The sequence below is a fragment of the Microtus oregoni genome, unplaced genomic scaffold (assembly GCF_018167655.1).
Source record: "Microtus oregoni isolate MIOR12 unplaced genomic scaffold, Mior012 000025F_ref0000491, whole genome shotgun sequence".
Lineage (NCBI taxonomy): Eukaryota > Metazoa > Chordata > Mammalia > Rodentia > Cricetidae > Microtus > Microtus oregoni.
Genome location: NW_024543084.1, coordinates 23,887,836 through 23,911,800, shown reverse-complemented (window position 1 = coordinate 23,911,800; position 23,965 = coordinate 23,887,836). Strand labels below are relative to the sequence as shown.

Here is a 23,965-nt window from a genome sequence, read left to right as displayed (position 1 = left end):
ACTGCGAATAGACACTGTAAATCCCAGAATACCTTGCGCAGAAATTCTCGCGAGAACCGCGAGGAGCGCCAGGCCCGCCCCTCGAGATGCTTCCGCCTCTCTGTGGAGGCGGCTTGTTGTTGTGCAGGCCAAGATGGCGGCACAGGCGGCAGCAGCGGCGCAGGCGGCGGCGGCCGCGCAGGTGGCCGCGGCTCAAGCAGCGCAGACCGAGGCAGCCGAGTCGTGGTATTTGGCTCTCCTGGGGTTCGCCGAGCATTTCCGCACGTCCAGCCCGCCCAAGATCCGCCTGTGCGTTCACTGCCTGCAGGCCGTGTTTCCGTTCAAGCCGCCTCAGCGGATCGAGGCCCGTACGCATCTGCAGCTCGGCTCGGTGCTTTACCACCACACGAAGAATAGCGAGCAGGCGCGCAGCCACTTGGAGAAGGCGGTGAGCGTGCGGGCCGGCGGGCGGGCCGGGGGCGCGGGGGCGCCCTCTCCGTCTCCACCGGGTTTAGGGCTCCCGGAGGCCTCGCCCTCACCTGTGCTGACAGACACGACTCCGCCACGCCCTCTCGGCGGGGACCGGGGGAAGTTGTGCCTTAGCAAGGACGGGGTTCCCGCATCGGGGATCTCGTTTGGATGGCAGTGGTATCGTTGGCCAGAGCGTCAGCCTGGAAGCTCGTTCCTGGTCCCTCAGCTGCCTGGGTCTCCAGTCTGTCCTTTGTGCCAAGGCTACTGGGGAAGCTGAGACCTGTCCTGTGAGGAAGCAAAGGATGTAGATCGCGGAGTCAGTTGCTCCACCGGGGTCTGGAGGTCGGTCCCGTCGTTGGTGCCGCCTTCTCCCGACACGTAGTGCTCTGTCTTTGAAGGAATCCCCACTCACCTCCAGCTTGTCTTGTGACAACTTGGTGCTTCACAGAATTGGAAGAGGTAGCTGTCATTCCTCTCCTCAATATACTCCGTGGCTGTAGACATGTTTCTTCTCATAGAAACCGTCCCTTTCCCACCTCCGCCTCCTTTCTGCCATTCACTTATCTCCATTCTGATTGAAGGAGCTCCTTGGGTCATCTCGGGTCTTTAAATGTGATGATCCGCAGTCTGACTAAGTCAGACTAAGGAAATTGCCTTCAGGAGGGGCTCAGAATCCTTGTTTCCCAGGCTGTACACTTCTAATCCTCACTGACAGCTAACTTCCTTTTTTTCCAGAGTGAAACAATACAGTGAGATGATGTGGTTTAGCAAAGATCACCCCGTGAGGTTTTGTTTTTGTTTATGGGGGCTGTGTCTTACCATGTACCATAGAACGGCCTCAGAATTCCAAGCAATCAGGTACTGAGATTCCAGGTATAGTTGCTCATGCTTAGAATGTAAGCACTCACCGTAGAGGCAGGAGGATGATCAACACAAGGCTAGCCTGGGCTACAGTAGCAAGACTGCCTCAAAGAAAAAAAGTAGGTCTGGCTAGAAGACTCAGTGGTTAAAGGCTTTTGCAGCACAAGCCTAATAACTTGAATTCGATCCTTAGAACCCACGTTAGAAGGTGAGAACTGACTCCCAAACGTTGTCTTCTGACTTCAACATGTGCCTGTACTCATACATACACACACACACACATAATAAAATTAATTTTAAAAATAAAATGCACTGGGTGTGGTGGTGGAACCTCTAATCCCAGCATTTAGGAGACAGGTACACAAATCTGAGTGCTGCAGAACATCCAGGGCTACATAGAAGACTCTGATGATGAAGGAAGGAAACAAAACCTGGAGCCGGGCAGGGGTGGCGCACACCTTTAATCCCAGCACTTGGGGAGGCAGAGGCAGGCGGATCTCTGTGAGCTCAAGGTCAGCCTGGTCTACAAGAGTGAGTTCCAGGACAACCAAGGCTGTTTCACAAAGAAACCCTGTCTCGAAAATATCAAAAAAAAAAAAAAGAAAGATCTGGGCTCAAATTAAATTTGTGAATATCTTAAAGATTTAATTATTAATTATGTATGTGAGTATATGCATATAAATGTTGTGCCCACCGAGGTCAGAGGCCTTGAGTTAGAGTCAGAGTTGTACATGAGCTGCCTAGTGGAGGTATTGGGAAGAGAACTTGGGTCCTGTGCAGAGCATTGTGTGCTGTTAACTACTGAGCCATCTCTCTAGCCCCTTCAGTTTAATGATCACCAGTTCCCATACTAGACCAAGATAGTGATTATTGTGTTAGTGAAGTTTTTTGTTTTGTTTTTATTTTTGTTCTTTTGTTTTGCGTTTTCTTTTATTCATCAAGGAGCTTCTTGTTCCCCTTGACGTGGAGTGTCAAGCCTGTTTTGGACTCTGGGTATTAGCTAACTGAAACAGTGACTATCTATGTAAGCTTTTTCTTTAGTGAGACTAGCAGTCAGTAAACCTGATAGTATGAGAGCTGTGAACTGGACCACAGGAAGTATAGAGTTGATGTCGGCCCGTTGGGACAGTGGGCATGCAAGTGTCTCTTATTTGAATGGTGCAAGCCAGTGAACCCACTCCGAGATTCAGGTCAATAACAAGGAATGCATGTGGCCAGCAGTGGATTGGAGAGGCCAGGGTATAGTGAGTGAGGTGATCCTGCCAAGGGCCAGGCTTTAGTGTAGGTGCAGGCTGGAGACTGCCAGGACCTGGCTGCTTCTAAAACTTTTCTTTCTTGTTCAGAGCAGCTAATCCCATCACCTCCTCCCTCCCTTTTTTCCTTGGGTGTCAGTGTATCCTGTATTTCATCTACTCAGCCTGTGCCATCATGCCTGCAGTTGCTCTCTTTTAGCTCTTGGCTTTGAGAGTAGTAACTGAAACACTTGTGAAGTGCTTTCCTTTGCTGTCACAGAAACCTGACTCCTGAGGGGTCTCCCACAGAATCATATGGTGCCCATCATAGGTCACCCCAGCTCAGTACCTGGAAGTCCTGTTAATCTCAACTACTCCTCCATTCAAAGTTTGAGTGAGTTTCATTTAAAGTGGCATGTAAAACCCCTTTTTTCCCCCTTGGGAGTGACCCATGGACCCTGTCCATAAGCCACTCTGCTCCTAAACTCTATCACCAGCCCCTTCATTTATTCTCATTGCACTTTCCCCAAAGCACAGCTATGAGCTTTATTCTCTCCTCTCTTGGACCCACTCGGTAAAGAATACTAGCATGAATCACACACAGACCATAGTCAAGCCACTTAGAGCCCTGAAATTGGGATTCAGTGAGCCCAGGAATTCCAAGTTAACCTGAGCCACACAACAAGGTGCCCTTTTCTTTAAAAAACTAAAAGTGTAATTAGGTTCTTTTAGAAACCACACTTGGCTTTGGTTCTTAGGTTTGAAATTGTACATTCTGTTCCCTCCTTCCCTTGCTGACCTTTGTCAGCATGGTCACGCTGTAGCTAGTCCCACCTGTTGACCCTCTCCTGTAAGTACCCTTTAGCGGATATTTCAGGTATCAAGTACAGTACTGCAGTGCTGCATTCAGCAGCTCATAAATAGGTGCCTGATGTCTAGTCAGTCACCTATCAGTGAAGTGGATAGTACAGCAACAAGATACGGTAAGTTCGGAACAATAAGGTATTTTGAGAAAGAGACCATGTTTTGTCATGATTTAATTGGGTATGTGGGAAAATTGAGGTGAAGTGTTAGTCTTTTGTTTGTTTGTTTTTATGGCACTGATGTTTTGCCTGCATGTATATCTGTGTGAGGGTGGCAGATCCTCTGGAACTAGAATTATAGGCAGTTGTGAACTGGGAATTGAACCCCAGGTCCCCTGGAAGAGCAACCAGTGCTTTTAACTGCTGAACCATCTCTTCAACCCCAGGAGTGTTAGTCTTACCCTGACTTCCCAGTACCACTTGGGATTTTGGGAAATCCTGTAAATAAGAGAAGGCCAAAAATTTCACCCTATATCTCTCTCTCTCTTTCTCTCTCTCTCTCTCTCTCTCTCTCTCTCTCTGTCTTTGTCTCTGTCTCTCTCTCTCTCTCTCTGTGTGTGTGTGTGTCAGAGAGACAGAGAGAGAATAGGGGTGTGAAGCCATCCTTTTTAGAGTATTTGTGGGATCTTGACATGTGGGGATTCTCATTGCTCTGAAACGCTCCAGCTGGCTATGATGGTCTGAGCTCTCATCTGCACAGTATTTGCCTGCCTTGCTGGAGAGCTTGGAAAGCTGCTGCTGCAGGCATTGTGAGCTGCATCCTGTCAGACAGAGCCTGCCGTTTCTGTGCGAATTTGGTCTTGTCTTCAAAGCCAAAATGTGACTTCTGCCTCATTTTCACACCCATCCTTCAAGCAGACAGCCTCATTTCAGTGGTCTGTCCATCTGCCATAGGACTGAAAGATTATGGGTGGTATCAAGGCATTTTCTCCTTAATTTTTTTTTTTAAGATTCATTTATTATTCCGGGTGATGGTGGCACATGCCTTTAGTCTCAACACTTTGGAGGCAGAGGCAGGCGGGTCTCTGTGAGTTTGAGGCCAGACCTATAAGTTACAGGACAGCCAGAGCTATAGAGATTTATTTATTATATATACAGTATTCTGCCTGCATGTACACCTGCACACCAAAAGAGGACACCAGATCTCATTACAGATGGTTGTGAGCCACCATGTTGTTGCTGGGAATTGAACTCAGGACCTATAGAAGAGCAGCCAGTGCTCTTAACCTCAGAGCCATTTCTCTAGCTTCTCTCCTTCAGTTTTGAGACAGGAATGAAAACTGAACCTAGAGCTAACCAGTTGGGTAGACTGACTGATCAATAAGCCCAGATATCCTCTTGTCTCTGCTTCCCAGAGCTGGAATTCCAGGCTTGCAGCTCAGCACCTTGTTTATGTGGGCGCTGGCTGTCAAAACTCAGGGAGTACTTGCTGAATGAGCATCTTCAACCTTCTTTATTTAATTTGTAGTGCTGTGGATTGAACCTAGGTTCTTGTTGCACACTTGATATGCATCCTACTGTATGCATTCTACTTCTAACTCTACGACCTCAAACATTGTTCTTTTGATCTCATGATCCCATTTGTCTCTGGACCTGCAGTGTGCAACACCATTCTTAGGTGCTCCCCATTTGGAAGCTGCAGAGAAGAGAGGAACTGTTGTTTTTTTTTGTTTTTTGTTTTTTGTTTTTTTTTTTCGAGACAGGGTTTCTCTGTGGTTTTGGAGCCTGTCCTGGAACTAGCTCTTGTAGACCAGGCTGGTCTCGAACTCACAGAGATCCGCCTGCCTCTGCCTCCCGAGTGCTGGGATTAAAGGCGTGCGCCACCACCGCCCGGCGGAACTGTTGTTTTTTGCATCTACAGTTAGTCTTTGGCCTGGTTGAGGACACCCTGCTGATGACTGGCTTTCTGTGGGTTGCTTTGTTAGGTGGAGTTGGCCAAGATGGTCTCAGTCACCCAGGCTTGAGTGCCCTTCCTGTGCTTCCGTATTGGGCTGTAGGTTTGTGCTGCACCTGCCCCAGCTGCTCTATGATAATGGTTTTGCTCATCTGACCTGAAAAACAACTCTAGTTCCACTGGTCAGGCACTGTTACTCCCCGGTTGGCCTGGGAGTCTCTTCCCTCTCTCTTGATGCCTGAGGCTCAGATGGAGCAGCTCTTTCTCTCCTGGGTTTTGATCATACTAGAGTACATGCTGTATAGGCCTGGGATAGAAACCCATGCCCACGCCTCAGCTATCATGCAGAGCGGCTCCATGGTCAACAACCTGTGCTTCTTCCTGTTTTCTTTTCTGCTCTCTCCTCTCTCTCACTCTCTTTGTCCCCTCTGACTTAAGGAACTAAAGTCAGCATCGCCTTTCATTCTGATTCCCCCTGCTTGCCTCCTCCACGTCATCTTCAAAATACTGTTTTTAGTGTTTGACCTCCTTATTTCCTTTTTCACATTGTTAAGTGTGTGCATGTGTGTACACAGAGCATGTGTGCAGCTCAGAGGACAACTTGTGGAAGTCTGCTCTCTCAGGTGCTAGGTTTGGTGGCAGGAACCTTTACCCAGTGAGCCATCTTGTCCACCCTCAGGTGTTGGCTGGAAGCGGTTCCAGAGCTTTGGCTGCCCATAGCAAGTCATTGGGGAAGCTCACTCTGTTTCTGTCATGATTGTAGCAATCAGTAGCTACTCGTTGATCCGAGTTTTTTTGTTTTGTTTTATTATTATTATTTTGTTACTTTGTTTTCTATGGATAAGAAGCCTGTCAGCTGGGTGTGCTGCCTCATCCATATACTCCCTGTACTTTTGAGGCTGAGGCAGAAAAAAAGATGCTATTAATTCAAGGCTGACATGATCTTGCCTCAAAAACCAAAAAACATGAGGCTGAGTAAATGCTCACTGGCTTAAAACTGTTGCTGTTGAAGAGTGAGATCCTGAGTGCAGATCTCAGTCTCCATGTAAAGAGCTGACATGTGCACATAACCCCACTGGGAACCCCAGTACTGTGGCTGCTGAGGGGCCTAGGGCTTGCTGGCTGCTAGCGCCTACCTTCCTTCTGTCTCAAGGGAATAAGGGAGAAAGGGGAAGAGCATGATTGAAAAGAACTGACCTTTACATTTATGGGCTATTGAATACACACACACGCATACATGTAAAGAAATCATATAAATAAGTAAGCTTTTATTAAAAAAAAATAATTTGGGCAGGTACTTCCTCCCTACTGGGTCAGACTTCACACCCAAGGGTGGACTCCCAGCCACTGCTGCATGTGTGGCACTAAACAGCCAGCCTTGCCACCCCAGCTAGTCCAGGTCTTGGTTCCTTTCTTACTTCCCCTTTCCTGCAGAGCCCGGTGCTCACCACATCCTACTCCAGCCTTCAAAGCCCAGCATCAAGTGCCCCATCTTGTATGGCCTTTTGAGACAGTGGGATGTTCAAGGGCCCAGTCCACCTATCCACACCTGTCAGGCTCCTCTCAAATGTTAGTTATTTGGTAACTGTTTTTTGGACCCTAGGTTAGCAGTTCAGTGTTAGGTGTGTTCTTAGGAAGTCACTGAAGATCCAAATGACTGTACACTGCATGGCACACTAGCTAGGAACCTGTTGCAACATGTAGCTTGAGACACAGTGGTTCCCTAAGTCAAAACTGGCCCTCCGAATACTTTTATTTATTTACTTATTTGTTTGGAAACAGGGTTTCACTGTTTAGCTTTGGCTAGCTGTCTAGACCAGTCTGGCCTCAAACTCATAAAGATCCACCTGTCTCTGCTTCTTGTGTTGAGATTAAAGGTGTGTACCACTATACCCAGCTAGTTATTTTTATGTGTGTTCTTTTGTCTCTGTGTACATACCTGAATGTAGGTGCCTGTGGAGACTAAAGGTGTTGAGAAGCTGGGATTGTGGGTGATTGTGAGCCAACATGATGAGTCCTCTGCAAGAACAGTAACAATAGTAACCAGGGTTTTTTGTTGTTTGTTTTGTTTTGAAGATGTTTCAGTGTACCTTCTCAGGTTGACCGGCTGCTGTCCACACTGGCACTCCCTTCTGAGGCTAGCTCTACCCTCTTCAAGCCTATTTAATATGCTGCTTCCTCAGGAGGAACTTGTCCCCATATACCAACCTCCTCCCCTATTGTAACTCACTCTTGAGCAAAGCTTTGCTGAATGTCCAAGCTTTCTGCCAGACCATCATCCTTGCTGACTTGTGGAATGTGGCCAAGATCACCCTGGGATCCCCTCCCTGGAGTATGTGGGAGCATTAGCTTCTTGTTTGATGTTAGAAGGATAAATCCCCTCTTTGTTAGGCATCTACCAAGTGTCCTGCAGCTTCCATTCCCACGATCAGATTATAGGGGAAGAAGCACACGCACCGCTTCCCCACACTTCTTGGGGATGATTACCAGCCCCAGCATGAACCACATAGCCAGGCACCAAGCATTTGCCTCAAAATTAATTAATCCTTTTTCTTTCTCTTTCAGTGGTTGATATCACAACAAGTATCCTTTTCTTGTTTGTGTGTGTTGGGGGTATGCCCTGCTAGGGGTGGAACCAAGGGCCTGGGGCTTGCTAAACAAATGTTCTGCCATTGAGCAAGGCCCTGTACTATGCTCTTAAGGGGGGATGTTCTGCTTGAATGAAAAGCCAGTGGTAAAAACTAGAAATCCCTCCCTTCCCTGGCGTACCATGTGCCCTCACTGCCCTGGAAGCTAGCCACCACTCTGGGTTGCAAGGTCTTCATTCTGCCCCAACGTGGCTCCTCTGCTTGCCCTATAACGTGGAGGAGGAGGACTCATTGGCACTTTGGCCCTTTTTAAAGAGAACTTTGCACCAGGCTATAGTGGCGCACGCCTTTAATTCCAGGACTAGGGATGCAGAGGCAAGTGGATCTCTGTGAGTTCAAGGCCAGCCTGGTCTACACAGTGAATTCCAGGACAGCCAGGCCTAAACAGAGAAACCCTGTCTTCTAAAACAAAAATAAGATAAACAAAGAGATGTCTTTGCATTGTACTTCCTTAGCTGGCCTTCTCCAGATCCCACAGTTTGAAGATGTTAAATTTGAGGCAGCAAGCTTGTTGTCAGAGCTGTATTGTCAAGAGGTGAGAACATGTTAACTGGTTCTGAAAGCGAAGTCTCCCCGTCTCCTGGGCGGGAGATTATGGTTTCCAGTTGGGTAGAAGTTCACATTGTGTTCAGCCCTCGGAGACCCTGGGAACTCACCCCATGATTGTTGCAAACACCAGAACCACAAGGTGCTCAGAGCCCTTCTGTGGAGTGCTGCAGCTTGTGTGTGGCTTGCTCATACTTTTATTCCTGTGTTTACTAATTCAGGGCTAGGGACAGAAACCAGTGAGTGTCTCACCTGTACTAGAAAGACACTGCCACTGAGCTCTGGTCCTGTGCCTCTCCCCTCCCAGTGTATACTGCCTACTGCAATAGAAGTGACTCAACACCCTTGTCCAGTATTCTTAAAGGTGCAACTTTTCCTTGTATCTTTTTCTGTGGTCCAGGGGATACCAGGGCCTTAAGCCTGCTAAATAGACACCTTCTAACACCAAACTGCACCCCCACCCTTCAGATTTTGTTATTTATTTTTATTTTATGGGTATAAATACTTCGTGTGTGTGAGTGTACCACATCCTTGCCAGTTGTCCAGAGTTTAGAAGAGGATATGAGATCCCTTGGAACTGGACTGACAAATGGTTGTGAGCTGCCATGTGAGTGCTGGGAACTAAACCCAAGCCAGAGCCATCTCTCTGCTTTTCCCAAATAGTTGTGTGTGTGGTTTTGGGTTTCATTTTGGGTTTGGTATTTCTGTTGTTGGATTTTTTTGTGGGGGTGTTTTGAGACAGGGTCCTAGTATGTAGCCTTGCCTGGCATAGATGTGGCTGTGTAGAGCAGGCTGGCCTCACTCATAATGATTCACCTGCCTGCCTTCCAAGTGCTAGTATTAAAGGTGTGCACCACCAGGCCCAATACCAAATGTGTGTGTGTGTCTATATGTGTATATGTGTAAGTTGTTTTTGAGACGCAGTCTCACTATGTACCTACCCCTAGCTGGCCTAGAATTTGCTGTGTAACCTGAACTGGCTTCAGATCCATACTTCCTGCATTAGCTTCCTTAGTACTGAGATCCCAACCTAAGGGGCCTACCATACATGTTTGAATGAGAAGCTATTATATTTTATATTATATTCTAAACTTTTTGTTTGGTTTTCTTTTTTTTTTTTTGAGGTTTGCTTGTTTTTATATTGTTAATTTCTTTTGGGGACAGGATCTCTCTACATAGCTCTGGCTGTCCTGGAACTTACTATGTAGACCAGGCTGGTTTTGAACTCATAGAGATCTCCCTCCCTAATACTGAGATTAAAGGCATGATCCACCATGCTTGTCTTTTATAGTCTAAATTTTTTTTTTTTTTTTTTTTTGGACACAGTGTCACACTGTTGCTTAGGCTGGCCTTTCTCTCACGGGCAGTCCTGCTTCAGATTCCCAAGCATTGATAAAACAGGTGTAAACCATCACACCTATCAAGATGTGATTTCAGAAGCATGTAGACTTTCCCCAAGTGGCAAGTACACTGTACTTGCATTCCCACCTCATCCCATCAAGTGGCAGCGGCTGCATCAGGGTCCCGTGCATGTGACTTCCAGCTTGTCCTCCTTGAACTTGAAACCATTTCCTTTCAGAACTCGGTGGATGCAGCGAAGCCACTGCTGCGGAAAGCCATCCAGATCTCACAGCAGACGCCATACTGGCACTGCCGCCTCCTCTTCCAGCTCGCCGTGAGTACAGGAGCGAATGAGACCTTAGGGCATGAACTCAAGTACCAGTCACACAGGCTCCCCTTGGGCGCCTCCTGACTGCCATATGAGGACAGGTTGTTCCACTCTGCCAGTCACCTTTTCTTCCCTCATCCTGTCTACACCTCTACCTCGGGGGCACCTGGATGACCCCTTGCTGGTGTTGTCTGCCCTTGACCTAGCCATCTGTCGTGTCTCCTGTCTCCTGTGATACAGCCCTATCCCCCACATAGCCAAAGATACTGGACTTGAGAACCTTTCCCCAAGAGGTCCCCTTAGGTTCCCATGCTCACATTGTCTCTTTGCAGCCTCCCATGTGCTGTTGCCAGCAGCTGAGGAAGTGGGCTGGGCAGCTACATGACACTATGTGCAAGGGAGCTGCGCTCTATACCAAGGAGCTGCATGTGCCTTTCCAGGGATTAGCTGTATTTGTCTCTCTTTCAGTTGTTCAGGCTTCCGATTTGAAGCATCCTTATTCCCCTGCTCCTGAAGGAGCCCTTCCTAGTAACCCACCTGGTATGCACTGGGTCTGCCTGAGAGCCCAGACTGCTGGTTCTGTGCAGTCTGAAATGACAGCATGAGTCGTGTTTGCCCAGCTGTTTCCCCAGCAGTTATCACTGATGGCTGTCTTGGTGCTTGAACTCCAAACCCGCACTCCAGTGACTGTGCTGATGTAGGAGGCTCAGCCAAACCGGGGCAAGTTCTGAGGACGGGCATTGACAGCTGTGGTCATTGCTTTTTCTCCTTTTTAGCAACTGCACACACTGGAGAAGGACCTGGTATCAGCCTGTGACCTCCTGGGCGTGGGGGCTGAGTATGCCCGAGTGGTGGGATCTGAATATACAAGGTAGGCTGAGCCCATCCTTTTCCTCCTGCTCGGCTATCCTGGTACTGACCCTAAACATGGCATCTTGGTGTGTGAAGGTCGTCTCTGGTGTTGTGAACCATATAATCAGTCTTAGCAAGTAGCCTATGCTAGCAGGGAAGGCAGGGCCGGTATCTCATTGGTAGAGCTGGTACTGGCAGTTTCTCTCTAATATTTTTGAATCAGGCTGTCTGTCACTACTGTATTCCAGGATGAACCCCAGCTACTTGTTTTAATCCTCCTGCCTCAGCCTCTCTTTGGGATGACAGATTTGCACTTGTACATGTAGTTTCCAAATCTCTTGAAATGGGGAGTTCTGGTAGGATTTGTCTAGGCTTTATTGTATAGGGTCTCCTTGACAGCCAGCTGTGATTCTGCATGCTGCACTTGTTGAAGAGTGAGGCAAAGTAAAGTGGGCTAGCATTGGTATGAGAAACCAACCTGCCCTGTTGTGGGAGTTCCTGTCCTCAGTTTCACCATGTATGTAAATCTACTTGGGAAAGTCCAAGGAGTAGGGGCTAGGACAGGTCTTAGGAACCCTATGACCTGTGGAGGAGGAGAGGGGAGAACATTGACCTTTCCAGTGATATGAGTTTATGCCCTTAATCCAGAGAGGGACCTGGGCGGGGAGAGCACAACCCAGTTCACAGGTGAGGTAGTGACAGCCCAAGCCAGTTCCTGTTTCATGCATCCTCTGTGCCACGCCCATATTTGCTATGTTGAGCATTAAGGTGATTTGAGGGTGCCATCTTCTACTCTGCCCAGAACTTGGGCCTCTGACCTTTTGTGATGCTCACAGGTATGTCTGCATCATGTAAAATAATAGGTGCTGAAGGTGGAGGATCCAAAGAAGAAAGATCCCAAGTTGAAGACTGAGAAAGTAGAGGGGTGGATCATTGTTTAAGAGCATTCCAAACCCAGATTTACTCCTCAGCACCTACATTAGGAGAGTCACCATTTCCTGTAACTCCAGTTCCTAGTTATCTTATCTGACATGCCCCTGTGGCCTCTTTGGATGCGTTTGCACATGTAGGCACTCACACATAGACATAACAAAAGTGAATTGTGTGTGTGTATTCTTCGTTTTTTTGAGACAAAGTTTCTCTTATGTAGCTCCGACTGTCTTGGAATTCCATATATAGACCAGTATGGGCTTGAACTTAACAAAGATCCATCTACCTGTCTCTGCCTCTTAAGTGCTGGGATCAAAGGTGTGCTCCACCATGCCCAGTTGATTTTTTTTTCCTAAGTTCAAAGTTAAATTGGGAGTATGGTGACAGTGTAAGACCTTAAGTTCAATTCCCAGCATGCCAACCCCCAGAAAAAATATTCATGGTCATCCTCAGCTGCATATCAAGTTTGAGGCCAACCTGGCTTACATGAGAATAGCCTCATGCCCTCCCCAAAATACCATAAATATAAATGAGAACAAAATGCAGCACACTAAAGGGTTATATTATTAAGCACACCTCTCTCAGGGGCAGCCTTTTTGATCCCCAGACTTCCTGGTGTCCTTCAAACCTGATGTCTTGTCTCTTTTCCAGGGCACTATTCCTGCTCAGCAAGGGGATGGTAAGTCAAGACTGGTGGGTGCAGCTGTATGGCTTCAGGTAGCAGGTGTGCTATTGAGGAAGCCTGCTGTGGAGCCACCTGTACAGTTCCATTGTTGTATCTAGCTTTGTTTATTTGAGACAAGGTCTCTATGTATCCCTGGCTGTCCTAGAATTCTCTAAGTAGACCGGGCTGCTGGCCTCAAACTCACAGATATCTGCCTGCCTCTGTCTCCCGAGTGCTGGGGTTAAAGGCAAACGTTGCCATTCCTGACATTATTGCTCCCAGCTCTGCCGTCTCGGGGGAGGTTCCTAAGCTGTTGGACTGGTGACACTGATACCCCGCTCACCATCCCTTCCAGTTGCTGCTGATGGAGCGCAAACTGCAAGAGGTGCACCCATTGCTCACACTGTGCGGGCAAATCGTGGAGAACTGGCAGGGCAACCCCATCCAGAAGGAGTCCCTGCGTGTCTTCTTCCTGGTGCTGCAGGTGACCCACTACCTGGATGCTGGGCAGGTGTGTTGTCTCTCAGACAGGGGGAGGGATTACTTATGATGTGGTCTCATTGTTGCATGTTGGTGAGTGCACTTACATAGATGCTCTAGCATGGGTACAGTTCAACCACCCAAAGGTAGAGGGTACTCAGATGACAGAGTTTATTTTAGTGGTTCTGTTCTCATTTGAGTAAGAATGTGTGACCCCACATCCATTGAGTGCACACATGGTTGGGGGGTCTCTAGGGGAGTCGTGTAACAGGCTTCCCTTTCTCAGCTTACAGCAGCATTGTGAGGGTTAGTAGGAACCTTGGTGTGGCTTAATGGCTGCATTGAAGACCTGACACCTGTGTCTGTGATGGCATCAGCCTATGATGTATGGAAGCCACCTTGCCTGTCTTGGCCCTTGCCTGTTCCTATGGTTCCACTGACTGCACCCCCTCTTTGGTACTGGGCCAGTGTTGTGGGGACCAGGGAGGGCTCAGTGAGCTTATTGTTTGTAAGGGCTTTCCTGTGTTTCTGTTGGGCACAGCTTTTCATACAGCATGGGAAACATGGCAGATATGGGTTAGTTTTGACTGCTGAGAGCCACAGCTATCCTGAGAGGCTCAGGATGGCAGACAGGAGGGTTGGTAGAAGCTGCAATGCCCACAAGGCTTCTATCTCTGAGAAGCCAAGTGTAACCTATCTAGGATCTGTGCTCCCTGCCAAAGAGTAGCCTGGACCTGGTAAGGTAGACTCATGGACAGGGAGGACCCATGCAGGAGGACAAGATTGCTAGGCCTCCAGGGATGTATTGCTGAAGCATGCGTGCCGCAGGTGAAGAGTGTCAAGCCATGCCTGAAACAGCTGCAGCAGTGCATCCAGACCATCTCCACGCTACATGACGATGAGATCCTGCCCAGCAACCCTGCTGACCTCTTCCACTGGCTGCCCAAGGAGCACATGTGTGTGCTTGTCTACCTGGTGAGTCCCACCACCCTGGGCCTGGGCTGGGAGAGGGCCCTATGACCACCGCCCGCTTTCCTTGCAGGTCACAGTGATGCATTCGATGCAGGCTGGCTACCTGGAGAAGGCTCAGAAATACACAGACAAGGCACTCATGCAGTTAGAAAAGCTCAAGAGTAAGTGCCACCTGGGTGGGGACCCTACACAATCCCATGTCCATGCCCAGGGAGGCCAGGGTAACCCTTACCTACTTGCTCTGAAGTCTCCAGAGTCAGGGGGTTTTGTGCACATGCTTTACTTTATGCATCTCAGGTTGCACATGGCCTTAGTATTGCTCTAAACCACTTTGGTCCTGTGCCTTCCTCAGCACTGCTGAAGGGAGAAGTGAGCTGGGAACACCAGAGCCTGTGGAACTACTTCTCTTTCCCTTAAGCTAGATCTGGCAAGGACTAGGCTCCTCTTCCTCCCAAGGAGAGCTGTGCAGAGCTGCCAAGAGCTGCCTAGGTTCCTCATAGGTTGGATCCTGGCCCAGGCATGCACAGTTCAAGACATCTTGAAGAATCCTCTCAGCAGGTTCTTGAGCTCTTAACTGGGGTAGCGGCTGTGCCGGCCTCTGTAGAGCTGACCTGTGTATGGCATAGTCCTCAGCCTAGAGTGTCCTGTGGTCCAGGCCAGGACCTGTACTTGCTAAGTCCCTGCTGTACCTGAGTACCACCCAGTGGGGATTTCTCAGTCTTGGGACACTTCACAGTGGCTTTATCTAGTTGGGAAGGGCCCTGTGGGGCCATGCCTACATGCTCATCCTTGCCTCCTGTCCCCAGTGCTGGACTGCAGCCCCATCCTGTCATCCTTCCAAGTGATCCTGCTAGAGCATATCATCATGTGCCGGCTCGTCACAGGCCACAAGGCCACTGCACTACAGGAGGTAGCGAGCACAGAACAGGATGGTGGGAGCCGACATGGGTAGGGGCCTGTCTGTCAAGAGGGGAGGGTGCAGTGACCTCACTGTCACTGCTTTAGCAGTGTGAACTGTATAATCTAATGTAAAGCCAGTGGCCTGGCTCCCTAAACTTGCATGCTCAGGGAACATTGTGATGTGACTGGGGTGCCCACCTTTCTGAGAACATTGGAAAGTTACTTTATAGCCAAAGTACTCAGTTGAAGTTGGGCAAGGAGAAAGGAGATCAGGGTCACCTTCCTCCCTGTGACAACTTCTCCTTCCAGGACTTTGACCCTAGTTTGGCAAGCATGTCTTCCAGCCTTGAGTCTATACTGGGCCCAGGGCAGGCAGTGACCTCCATTCTCTCCTCAGATTTCCCAGGTCTGCCAGCTGTGCCAACAGTCCCCCCGGCTCTTCTCCAACCATGCTGCCCAGTTACACACACTACTGGTAAGTGTGCCCTGGGTGCTGGGCCCTACTCTTGCCAGAATCCTGAGCCCAGAACATACTTAACAAAGAATGTGGGTGATCCACCCTGAAAGACTCCGGATGTCCCAATAAATTCCCCTGTGACACTATTCAGTTAGAATCCAGTTGTTCCCAGTGAGCTTCACTCTGTCAAGGGGAGGGGCGTCCTTTACAATAGTATGAAGCTCATCCCAGAGGCCCAGTTAAACACTGTACTTGTCCAGGGTCACTCTTAAAGCTGCCCTACATCTATCCCTGTCCTTGCAGGGCCTGTACTGTGTCTCTGTGAACTGCATGGACAATGCTGAAGCCCAATTCACCACAGCCCTGCGGGTAAGACTGACTCCTGGAGCAGCAATATGTCAAATTGGGTTCCCCTCAGTGAGGATGGAAACTACTTAGGTCTGCTGCTAGAGCCGTAGGCTTTGAGCCTACATTCTCTGTAGTCGGCCTGACACTGACCATGACAGTGACACGGTTCTTGTTGATATGGAAGCTGATGGGGTGAAGGTTCTTGGATACCCTGGACAGATAGGAGGGACGGACATATGTATCAGGGCCATAGGAACACTGGGTGGCCACTTTGACACCTGGTAAGTGCCAGAACACCCTCAGGCTGTGTCAGTTTATGGTCCTCCTGGGGTCACAATTGGTTCTGAAGTTATGTAGAGTCACATTGTATGCATGACCAGTGCCTTGGATGTGCCTTTATCCTACCTAAGTTCCTCAATAGGTACTCAGGGATGGGTTTTACTTCAGAGAATGGGGCTCCCACACAAGGCACCTATTCCCTTAGGCTGCTGACCTACATTTCTCCTAGAGCAGCCCAGATGCCTTTGGGCCAGCTTCCCAGTTCTGCCCACCTGACCCAGGACCAGGGAAGAATGTCCCTTATCTTGGCATCAATGTCCTTGCAGGAAATGGGGGCTACTGACCCATTCCCCCAGGAAGCCCCTAGTAGAGATTTTAATGAGCAGGGTTCTGTTCTATGAGCAAGGTGGCTGACTGGGGCATCTCTCTGATTGGGATGGGGGTTCCTTTCCTTGGTGGGCTACATGTATGTGGGTGCTATGTGAAGAGCCACCTGGCTGCCACCTCCACTGGTTCTAGCCTCAGGTCCTTCTGCTGTACTATCAAGGTCCTTCTTCAATGCCAAGAGCCTCACATTCTTAGTGGTTGTCTTACTTCTCCATATGGCTTTGGCCTAGCAACACAACGCTAAAGTTATATGCTAAGGCCTTTTGGAGAATCCATGGGAGGGGATGAGCTAAGGCAGACATGGACCTCACCCTCAAACTGAGGCTCTTCCTATTGCCCACAACTGACAGCCCAGTACTGCTTGCTGCAGCTCAGGCCAGGGAAGGATACTCTGGGTTTTTGTGTGGCCGGTGTGCTGAAGGTCCTGTACATCACTGGATGTGCTCACTACGGGAATCTGGACTGCTTAGAATTCCATATTCTTTCTCCCTTCAATCCCATACTGGAGATCAAACCCAGGATTTCACACATCCCAGGCAAGTGCTAGACTGCTGAACTGCAGCCCCTGCTCTTAGTTTTTAAGAGGATATCTCAGAGGGCTGGAGAGATGGCTCAGAGGTTAAGAGCACTGATGGCTCTTCCAGAGGTCCTGAGTTCAATTCCCAGCAACCACATGGTGGCTCACAGCCATCTGTAATGAGATCTGGTGCCCTCTTCTGACCTGCAAGCATACAGACAGACAGAATACTATATACATAATAAATAAATCTTAGCCGGGCGGTGGTGGCGCACGCCTTTAATCCCAGCACTCGGGAGGCAGAGGCAGGCGGATCTCTGTGAGTTCGAGACCAGCCTGGTCTACAGAGCTAGTTCCAGGACAAGCTCCAAAGCCACAGAGAAACCCTGTCTCGAAAAACCAAAAAAAAAAAAAATAAAATAAAATAAATAAAAATAAATAAATAAATCTTAAAAAAAAATAAAATAAATCTTAAGAAAAAGGATATCTCAGTTGCACAAGCTGCCCTTAAATTCTGATCTTGCTTGGCTGCGTGTGGTGGCGCACACCTTTAATCCCAGCACTCAGGAGGCAGAGGCTTGTGAATTTGAGTTTGAGGCCAGCCTGGTCTACAGAGCAAGTCCCAGATCTGTTACATAGAGAAAATGTGTCTTGAAAAACCAAAAGAAAAAGATTTTCTGATCTTGCCTCAGCTACCCAAATGCTGGGGTGACCAGCCTCTACCACCACACCTAGCACTATACCCCTTTTGGCCAACTAAATGTCCCACAGCCTGTGGTTCAATAGCGGAGAACACACCTACCGTGCTTCAAGGCTTAGGTATGCATCTGTTGGCTTGCAAAGAAAAAAACAAACCAGGGTGGTTACAGGCCTCTCATCCTAGCACTCAGGACACCGAGGCAGGATAGAGAATCCCAGGCCCATCTGGGCTGTTTGTTGAGGCCATGTTTTACTATTATCCACTGTTGACCAGAATAGCTAGCTTTCGTGTTCACTTTCTAAATGACTCCTGATGTGGCTGGTGGAGAAAGAGCTCCACTTTGTAGTTGGGTTTGGAGTGAGCTGGGTGAATTGGAAAGGAGCCCTTGAATAGCTGTGTTCAGTCAGGCCGCAGCAAGGTGACAATGGCCAGACTGGCCCCCTAAATGCTCTGTCTTCCATTCCAGCTCACCAACCACCAGGAGCTATGGGCCTTCATTGTGACCAACCTTGCGAGTGTGTATATACGGGAAGGAAATAGACACCAAGAGGTAGTAGGTGACATGCTTCATGTTTGGTATCCTTTCTCCATCTCTTGCCCAGGAGCTGTGGGTGTCCTGGGCACCCACAGACCTTAGCAAAGCCCAAATGTATGCCAGTCAGTGGTGGTGCATGCTTTTAATCCCAGCACTTAGGAGGCAGAGGCAGGTGGATCTCTGTGAGTTCGAGGCCAACCTGGTCTACAGAGTGAGGGCCAGGACAGGCTCCAAAGCTACACAGAGAAGAAACCCTGGTTCGAAAAACCAACCCCCCCCCAAAAAAAATAAGAGAGAGAAAAAGAAAGAAAGAAAGAAAGAAAGAAAGAAAGAAAAGCCCAAATGTTTAATTTTTATGAGGGCGCGGCTTTTGAGGGGTTGGGACTGGGGCTACACTCCTGCAGCTATGTGGCCTCTGTGCTATCCTAAGCCACATAAGGTTTATTGACCCCATGTTGTGCCTTTTTTTTTTTTTCTTATTTGTGGTGCTGGGGTCCAACCCAGGGCATCCTGCATGCATGCTGCCAAGCATGCTGTCACAGAACCATGGCCTCCCCACAAATCAAGGGGAAGAAGGTCTTATATGGATGGGCCTCTGCCACCCTGACTGTCAGGAAGCTGAGGCAGGACATCAGAGGGATGCTGTTCCACCTTCACTCTCCTTCATGATTTCCTCAGATGGACACCCCCCATCTCGAGGCTGTTCTGGACAGGCATGCTGCATACTGTGATATTCTTCCACTGGAGTGGAGGAAGCCCTATCCCCCTGTAGCATGTTCAGGACCTGGCCTCTGGGTAGAGCTCAGTCCTGACTAACTAACGTTTCTCCACCAGCTGTACAGTTTGCTGGAGAGGATAAATCCAGACCACAGCTTCCCAGTCAGGTGAGTAGTCTGTGCCTAGCACAGACATCCCACACCCCCAGACAGTCTGCAGAGGCTCCCTTTGGGAAACCTTTCTCCTATATCTGTGACTCTCTGCTTCCCTGCAGCTCACACTGCCTCAGAGCGGCAGCTTTCTATGTACGTGGACTCTTCTCCTTCTTCCAGGGCCGCTACAATGAAGCCAAGTGAGTATGGGTTGGGGCACCATGTATGACAGCCTCTCCTTTCTCAGGCCACCTCTGCTTCTGTGTAACTGATGTGCCTGCAGGTGTCAGCATCTGTTTCCCTTGTGCAGGCGATTTCTGCGAGAAACTCTAAAGATGTCGAATGCAGAGGACCTTAACCGCCTCACGGCCTGCTCCCTCGTGCTGCTGGGTCACATCTTCTATGTGCTGGGGAATCACAGGGTGAGTCCCTGCCTAGCCAGCGGGCAGGATGGAGAATGGGGGAACACCACTATGGAGCTTGGCACTTATTGTCCTGGCATTCAGGAAAGTATATTGTGAAAGCCCACACACTGCCAACATGCAAGGTCTGGAAGGCATGGGGGCCTGGGGTCAGGTTCCATTCCAGGGTGTATGTGTCAGGCTCACAAGCCTCAGACCTGAGAGACAGCTACCTCCTGCCTTGCTCCTTCCTGTAGGCTCCTCAGCACACCTTTCCTCTAGAATACATGGCCCTCTGGGACTGTGCCAGGACCTTAGGTGGAACCAACAATGCCAAAGCCTCTCATATCTGTGGCACCATCAACCACATAACTTCACATGACTTAACTTTTTTTTTTTTTAAATATTTGTTTATTTATTTTATATACAATAGTCTATCTGTATGTATGTCTGCAGGCCAGAAGAGGGCACCAGACCTCATTACAGATGGTTGTGAGCCATCATGTGGTTGCTGGGGATTGAACTCATGACCTTTGGAAGAGCAGGCAATGCTCTTAACCACTGAGCCATCTCTCCAGCCCCCCATGACTTAACTTTTTTATTTCACTTTATTGGTGAGGGTAGCTTGACCATGGGGAGCAGGGAGTGGCGTTGGTGTCCCAGTGTTGTGGTCTGCTAAGTGGGCAGCTACCTAGTCACTGGGCAGGACCTATGTGATGATGGTACTCTAGTGGGGGCGAAACACTTGGAACAGGGATTTGGGCCAGAAATCTGCTTGTCTGGCAGTGTTTGCCACTCCCATGACTTGCCATAAAATATCCCGTCTGCATGTGTAAGCCTAACTTAGGGAGATAGCTGGGCCTGGCATGGAGCTGCAGGGAAAAGTCGGCTAAACCAGCCCCTCATGGGTGAGACAAGCATTTCAAGAGCAACAGCCACATAACCAGGAGAAGTCTGGCTCAGATGTGGGTCAGACCCATCCTATGCGTCTATTGAGCCAGGCCTGAAGGAGGGGAACAGTTCTTCTGCCCAGCCCACTGAGGTTTCAGAATCCTCTGCTCAGTTTGGTTCTGGTTGTTGGGGGTGGAGGTCTGTCTGCAGCCTGCTGCATTAGGTTTGGTTAGGTTGTCCCACTAAGCTGTGCCCAGGCCTAGAATCTGGCTTAAGATATTTCAGTATTATTTTTAGATTTACTTATTTTCTATGTGTGAATGTTTTGCCTGCATGTATGTATGTGTGTGCCTGGTGCCCACAGGGATCAGAAGAAGTGGGTCAGATCTCCTGGTACTGGAATTAGACAATTTTGAGCTGCCATGTGGGTGCAAGAGCAGCCAGTGCTCTCAGCCTCTGAGCCATCTCTCTGGCCTCTGGTTTGAGGGTTTGGTGTCCTGATGCTGGGAGTTGTCACAGGACATAACCAAAACCAGGCCTACAATTTAGGTAGGTAGAACAGGGTATGGTTTGAACTTGAGAGCAATCTCCTATTCCTCAGGGTGGACTCTAGGTCAGCACCAGGAGACTGTTTCCCAGGACTCCCTTAGTACTCATGAGAGCACTGGGCTCTAGGTCAGCATCTCAGCCCACACAAAAGCTGAGTAGAGCGGGTCACAGACCAGAGACCCCACCTATAGGAGCCTACAGAAGCCATCTCAAAGGAACAAACCTTCTCATCAGACCAGTGACTTCTTCCTGAAGCAGACCTTTAGCTGACACAGGCTGCTTTCCCTCAGAGGCCCAGGGACATCTACTTGAATTTACAGTTCATTCTTTTTGCTTTGTTTTGTTTTGTTTGTTTGTTGTCTTTGAGACAGGGTTTCTCTGTGTAGCCCTGGCTGTCCTGGTAATTCACTCCATAGACCAGGCTGGTCTCGAACTCAGAGATCTGCCTGCCTCTGCCTCGCAAATGCTAGGATTAAAGGTGTGCCCACCACTGCCCAGCCTAATTATTTCTTTTTTGTTTGTTTTTCCAAACAGGATTTCTCTGTAGCTTTGGAGTCTGTCGTAGAACTAGCTCTGTAAACTCTGCCTGGCTAATCATTTCTTATTGTGACGTCAGAGCTGTTTTTTTCTCTAGCTAGCAGGAAGCACACTGTGGTCCACTCATTACCTCATGTGCAGAGCAGGAGCAAGGATGCTCATTGTTTTTTGTTGCTGTTATTGTTGTTGTTGTTGTTTTTTTCAAGGTGAACAAGACTACTTCAGGTGACCATTTTAGGTAGGCTCTGAATTTGTCCAGCAGCAGCAGAACATAAAATGGGCAGGTGGAGTCAAAGTCACTCTTCCAAAGCCACCAATTCATCCTTAGCTTTTGATTGGCAGGAGAGTAACAACATGGTGGTGCCTGCCATGCAACTGGCCAGCAAGATCCCAGACATGTCTGTGCAGTTGTGGTCATCGGCCCTCCTGAGAGGTGAGAGTGAACAAGGCTACCAGACATACTTGTGGGGCCCTGATAGCACATGAGCAGGACTGTATCTCCAGGGACTTTTATTTTTGTTTATTGGAGATGGGGTCTGATATGTAGCCCTAGCTGGCCTGGAATTCTATTGTAGACAAGGCTGGTCTTGAACTCACAGAGATTTATATTCCTTTGTCTGCCAAGCCACCATGCCTGACTTTCCAGGGGACTTTAAAGAACTGTGGTAGGTGGAGCTGGGACTTCTCCTTATAGGGCTTTGTGGATGATCCTTCTGGGCCTCAAGATGAGTTTGCATCCCTGAGGGCAATTCCTGTCTGCTCTGGGTAGTATGAGTTTGGCCACCCAGAATATGAACTAGACAATGACCCCTGCTCCATTCTCAGATCTAAACAAGGCATGCGGGAATGCCATGGATGCCCATGAGGCTGCACAGATGCACCAGAACTTCTCCCAGCAGCTGCTACAGGACCACATTGAGGCCTGCAGCCTCCCAGAGCACAACCTCATTACGGTATACAGGGTGGGGAGCAGACATGCGGGTGAGGGCCTCCAGCTCCTCAGGTGTGAAGGGCTGTGTTGTCCCTTTTTCCTAGAAGGGCCACCAGGCTCACCCATGTGTGTTCTCCCCGACAGTGGACAGATGGCCCACCACCTGTGCAGTTCCAAGCTCAGAATGGACCTAACACCAGCCTGGCCAGCCTTCTGTGAGGCCCTTCTGGCCTGTGTCCCCAACTTGGACCCAACACTGGAGCTCTCTGGGAACAAAACCACCAGGGTATCTACCAGCCCCTCACCGTTGTCCAGAGCTGAGTGAGTCCCAGGAGTGTTGGAACCGTCATCTGCCTCTGAGGGTGACAGCTAATCCCTGCCTGTACCAGGACTCAGTGCCATCTCTTGGAGGGGACTGATGTCCTAATCTGTGTCTGAATAGGATGACAATCTGTGTATAGGGCCATCATCAGACTGTTCAACCAAACCTTGGTGCCGACTACCTAAGTGCAACAGCACAAAGCAGCCTCCAGCCCAGGGCAAGCTGAGGGGAGAGACATAATCCTCACTTTCCTCATCCTGCTGTTCTTCCAGTGTCCCTGCACTCAGGGACTTCTGAGGACCTGGAAGTCAGCCTCTCGACCTGACTGTTCCTGGAAGGTGATCTTAGTGCAGGGGAGGAGCTTGGGACCAGGTGTGCATGTACAGTTGATGGCAGCTGAGACTTTGAGTACCCACCTTGCCTTCGGCAATCTCCTTGCTCATATTCAACATCGCCTCTTGGCCCAGGGTACTAGGCAGAAGTCCCGCTGGACCTGACTTAAGGAGCTTCCTTCCTGGCAGCTGTGTGGCCTTCCCATGGAGGACAGTTATGGGACCATCTCAGCTCCTCTTGGCTTATGGGCTCCACCAAGGGTGACACAGTGATGTCAAGGAACAATGGTTCCTGCCAGTTTGTGGTACCTAGACAGGTACTCTCTTTGGTGGCAAAGATGGTGCTTGGGAGCTGTCTGTCACCCAGGCACCATGAAGGCCACTTCTCAGAGCTTTGAAATCCATGACTGAAGGGACAAGGCTCCAAGGCCTTCGTGGACATCATCACTGAGCCACGTGGCAGCCACTGCCCATGGCCAGGTGCTCCCAACCTTTTCCTCTTCTTCCAGCCCCTTGGGTCCCAGGGACCCCTCAGTGTCTGCATCACAGCCCTGCCTATTTATTTAAGCTTTCTTTTCTTTCTTCTTTCTTTCTTTCTTTCTTTCTTTTTTTTTTTTCTGGCTTCTAGGGCATTTTGTACATAGAGCATTTCAAACAAGAACCTTGCAACTTGACATCTGTCTTGGTGTTAGAGTGCTTTTAGTGACCATGTCTTAAGCACTGAAAGCTAAGGGTGGGGTTATGACAAACTCCATGATCGGTGTTGAGGGGTCGACTGAAGTGAAACCTCCATGACCCCAGTGCAGTCACCACAGGTCCATTAACTAAAGATTGAGAGAAAAACCCCAAAGGGCCAGCACGCACAGATATTATGGCCCAGGAGGTGCTAAGAGGCAGCCACAGCCACCCAGGGAGCCAGGCTGGGGCCTAAACTTATATGTGTCTGTCC

The 23,965-nt window shown here is 49.2% G+C and overlaps 1 protein-coding gene across 4 annotated transcripts; it reads left to right on the top strand.

The window, feature by feature from the left end:
• Positions 1-32: 32 nt before the first annotated feature.
• Mau2 (MAU2 sister chromatid cohesion factor) lies at positions 33-23,690 on the top strand. 4 transcript variants are annotated; one of them, XM_041674163.1, is made up of 19 exons: positions 33-427; positions 7,866-7,883; positions 8,418-8,483; positions 10,074-10,169; positions 10,940-11,034; positions 12,597-12,624; positions 12,965-13,120; positions 13,918-14,064; positions 14,132-14,222; positions 14,868-14,971; positions 15,359-15,436; positions 15,722-15,787; positions 18,116-18,199; positions 19,019-19,068; positions 19,176-19,253; positions 19,364-19,475; positions 21,774-21,864; positions 22,257-22,384; positions 22,507-23,690. In XM_041674163.1, the coding sequence occupies exons 1-19, from the start codon at positions 134-136 to the stop codon at positions 22,579-22,581; spliced, it is 1,857 nt and encodes a 618-aa protein (XP_041530097.1). In that variant the 5' UTR covers positions 33-133; the 3' UTR covers positions 22,582-23,690. The 4 variants fall into 4 exon arrangements, with proteins under 4 accessions (XP_041530097.1, XP_041530099.1, XP_041530096.1 ...); XM_041674165.1 differs by having other exon boundaries at positions 18,116-18,202; positions 22,514-23,690; XM_041674162.1 differs by having other exon boundaries at positions 18,116-18,202.
• The last annotated feature ends 275 nt before the right edge of the window (positions 23,691-23,965 follow it).

What these genes read in the sequence shown, in the direction of transcription:
- Mau2 (XM_041674165.1), top strand. Translation starts at nt 134, where the DNA reads ATGGCGGCACAGGCGGCAGCAGCGGCGCAGGCGGCGGCGGCCGCGCAG. An exon ending in TCCTGCTCAGCAAGGGGATG is followed by an intron (nt 12,625 to 12,964) that starts GTAAGTCAAGAC and finishes CATCCCTTCCAG; the next exon opens with TTGCTGCTGATGGAGCGCAA. An exon ending in CCCAGTTACACACACTACTG is followed by an intron (nt 15,437 to 15,721) that starts GTAAGTGTGCCC and finishes CTGTCCTTGCAG; the next exon opens with GGCCTGTACTGTGTCTCTGT.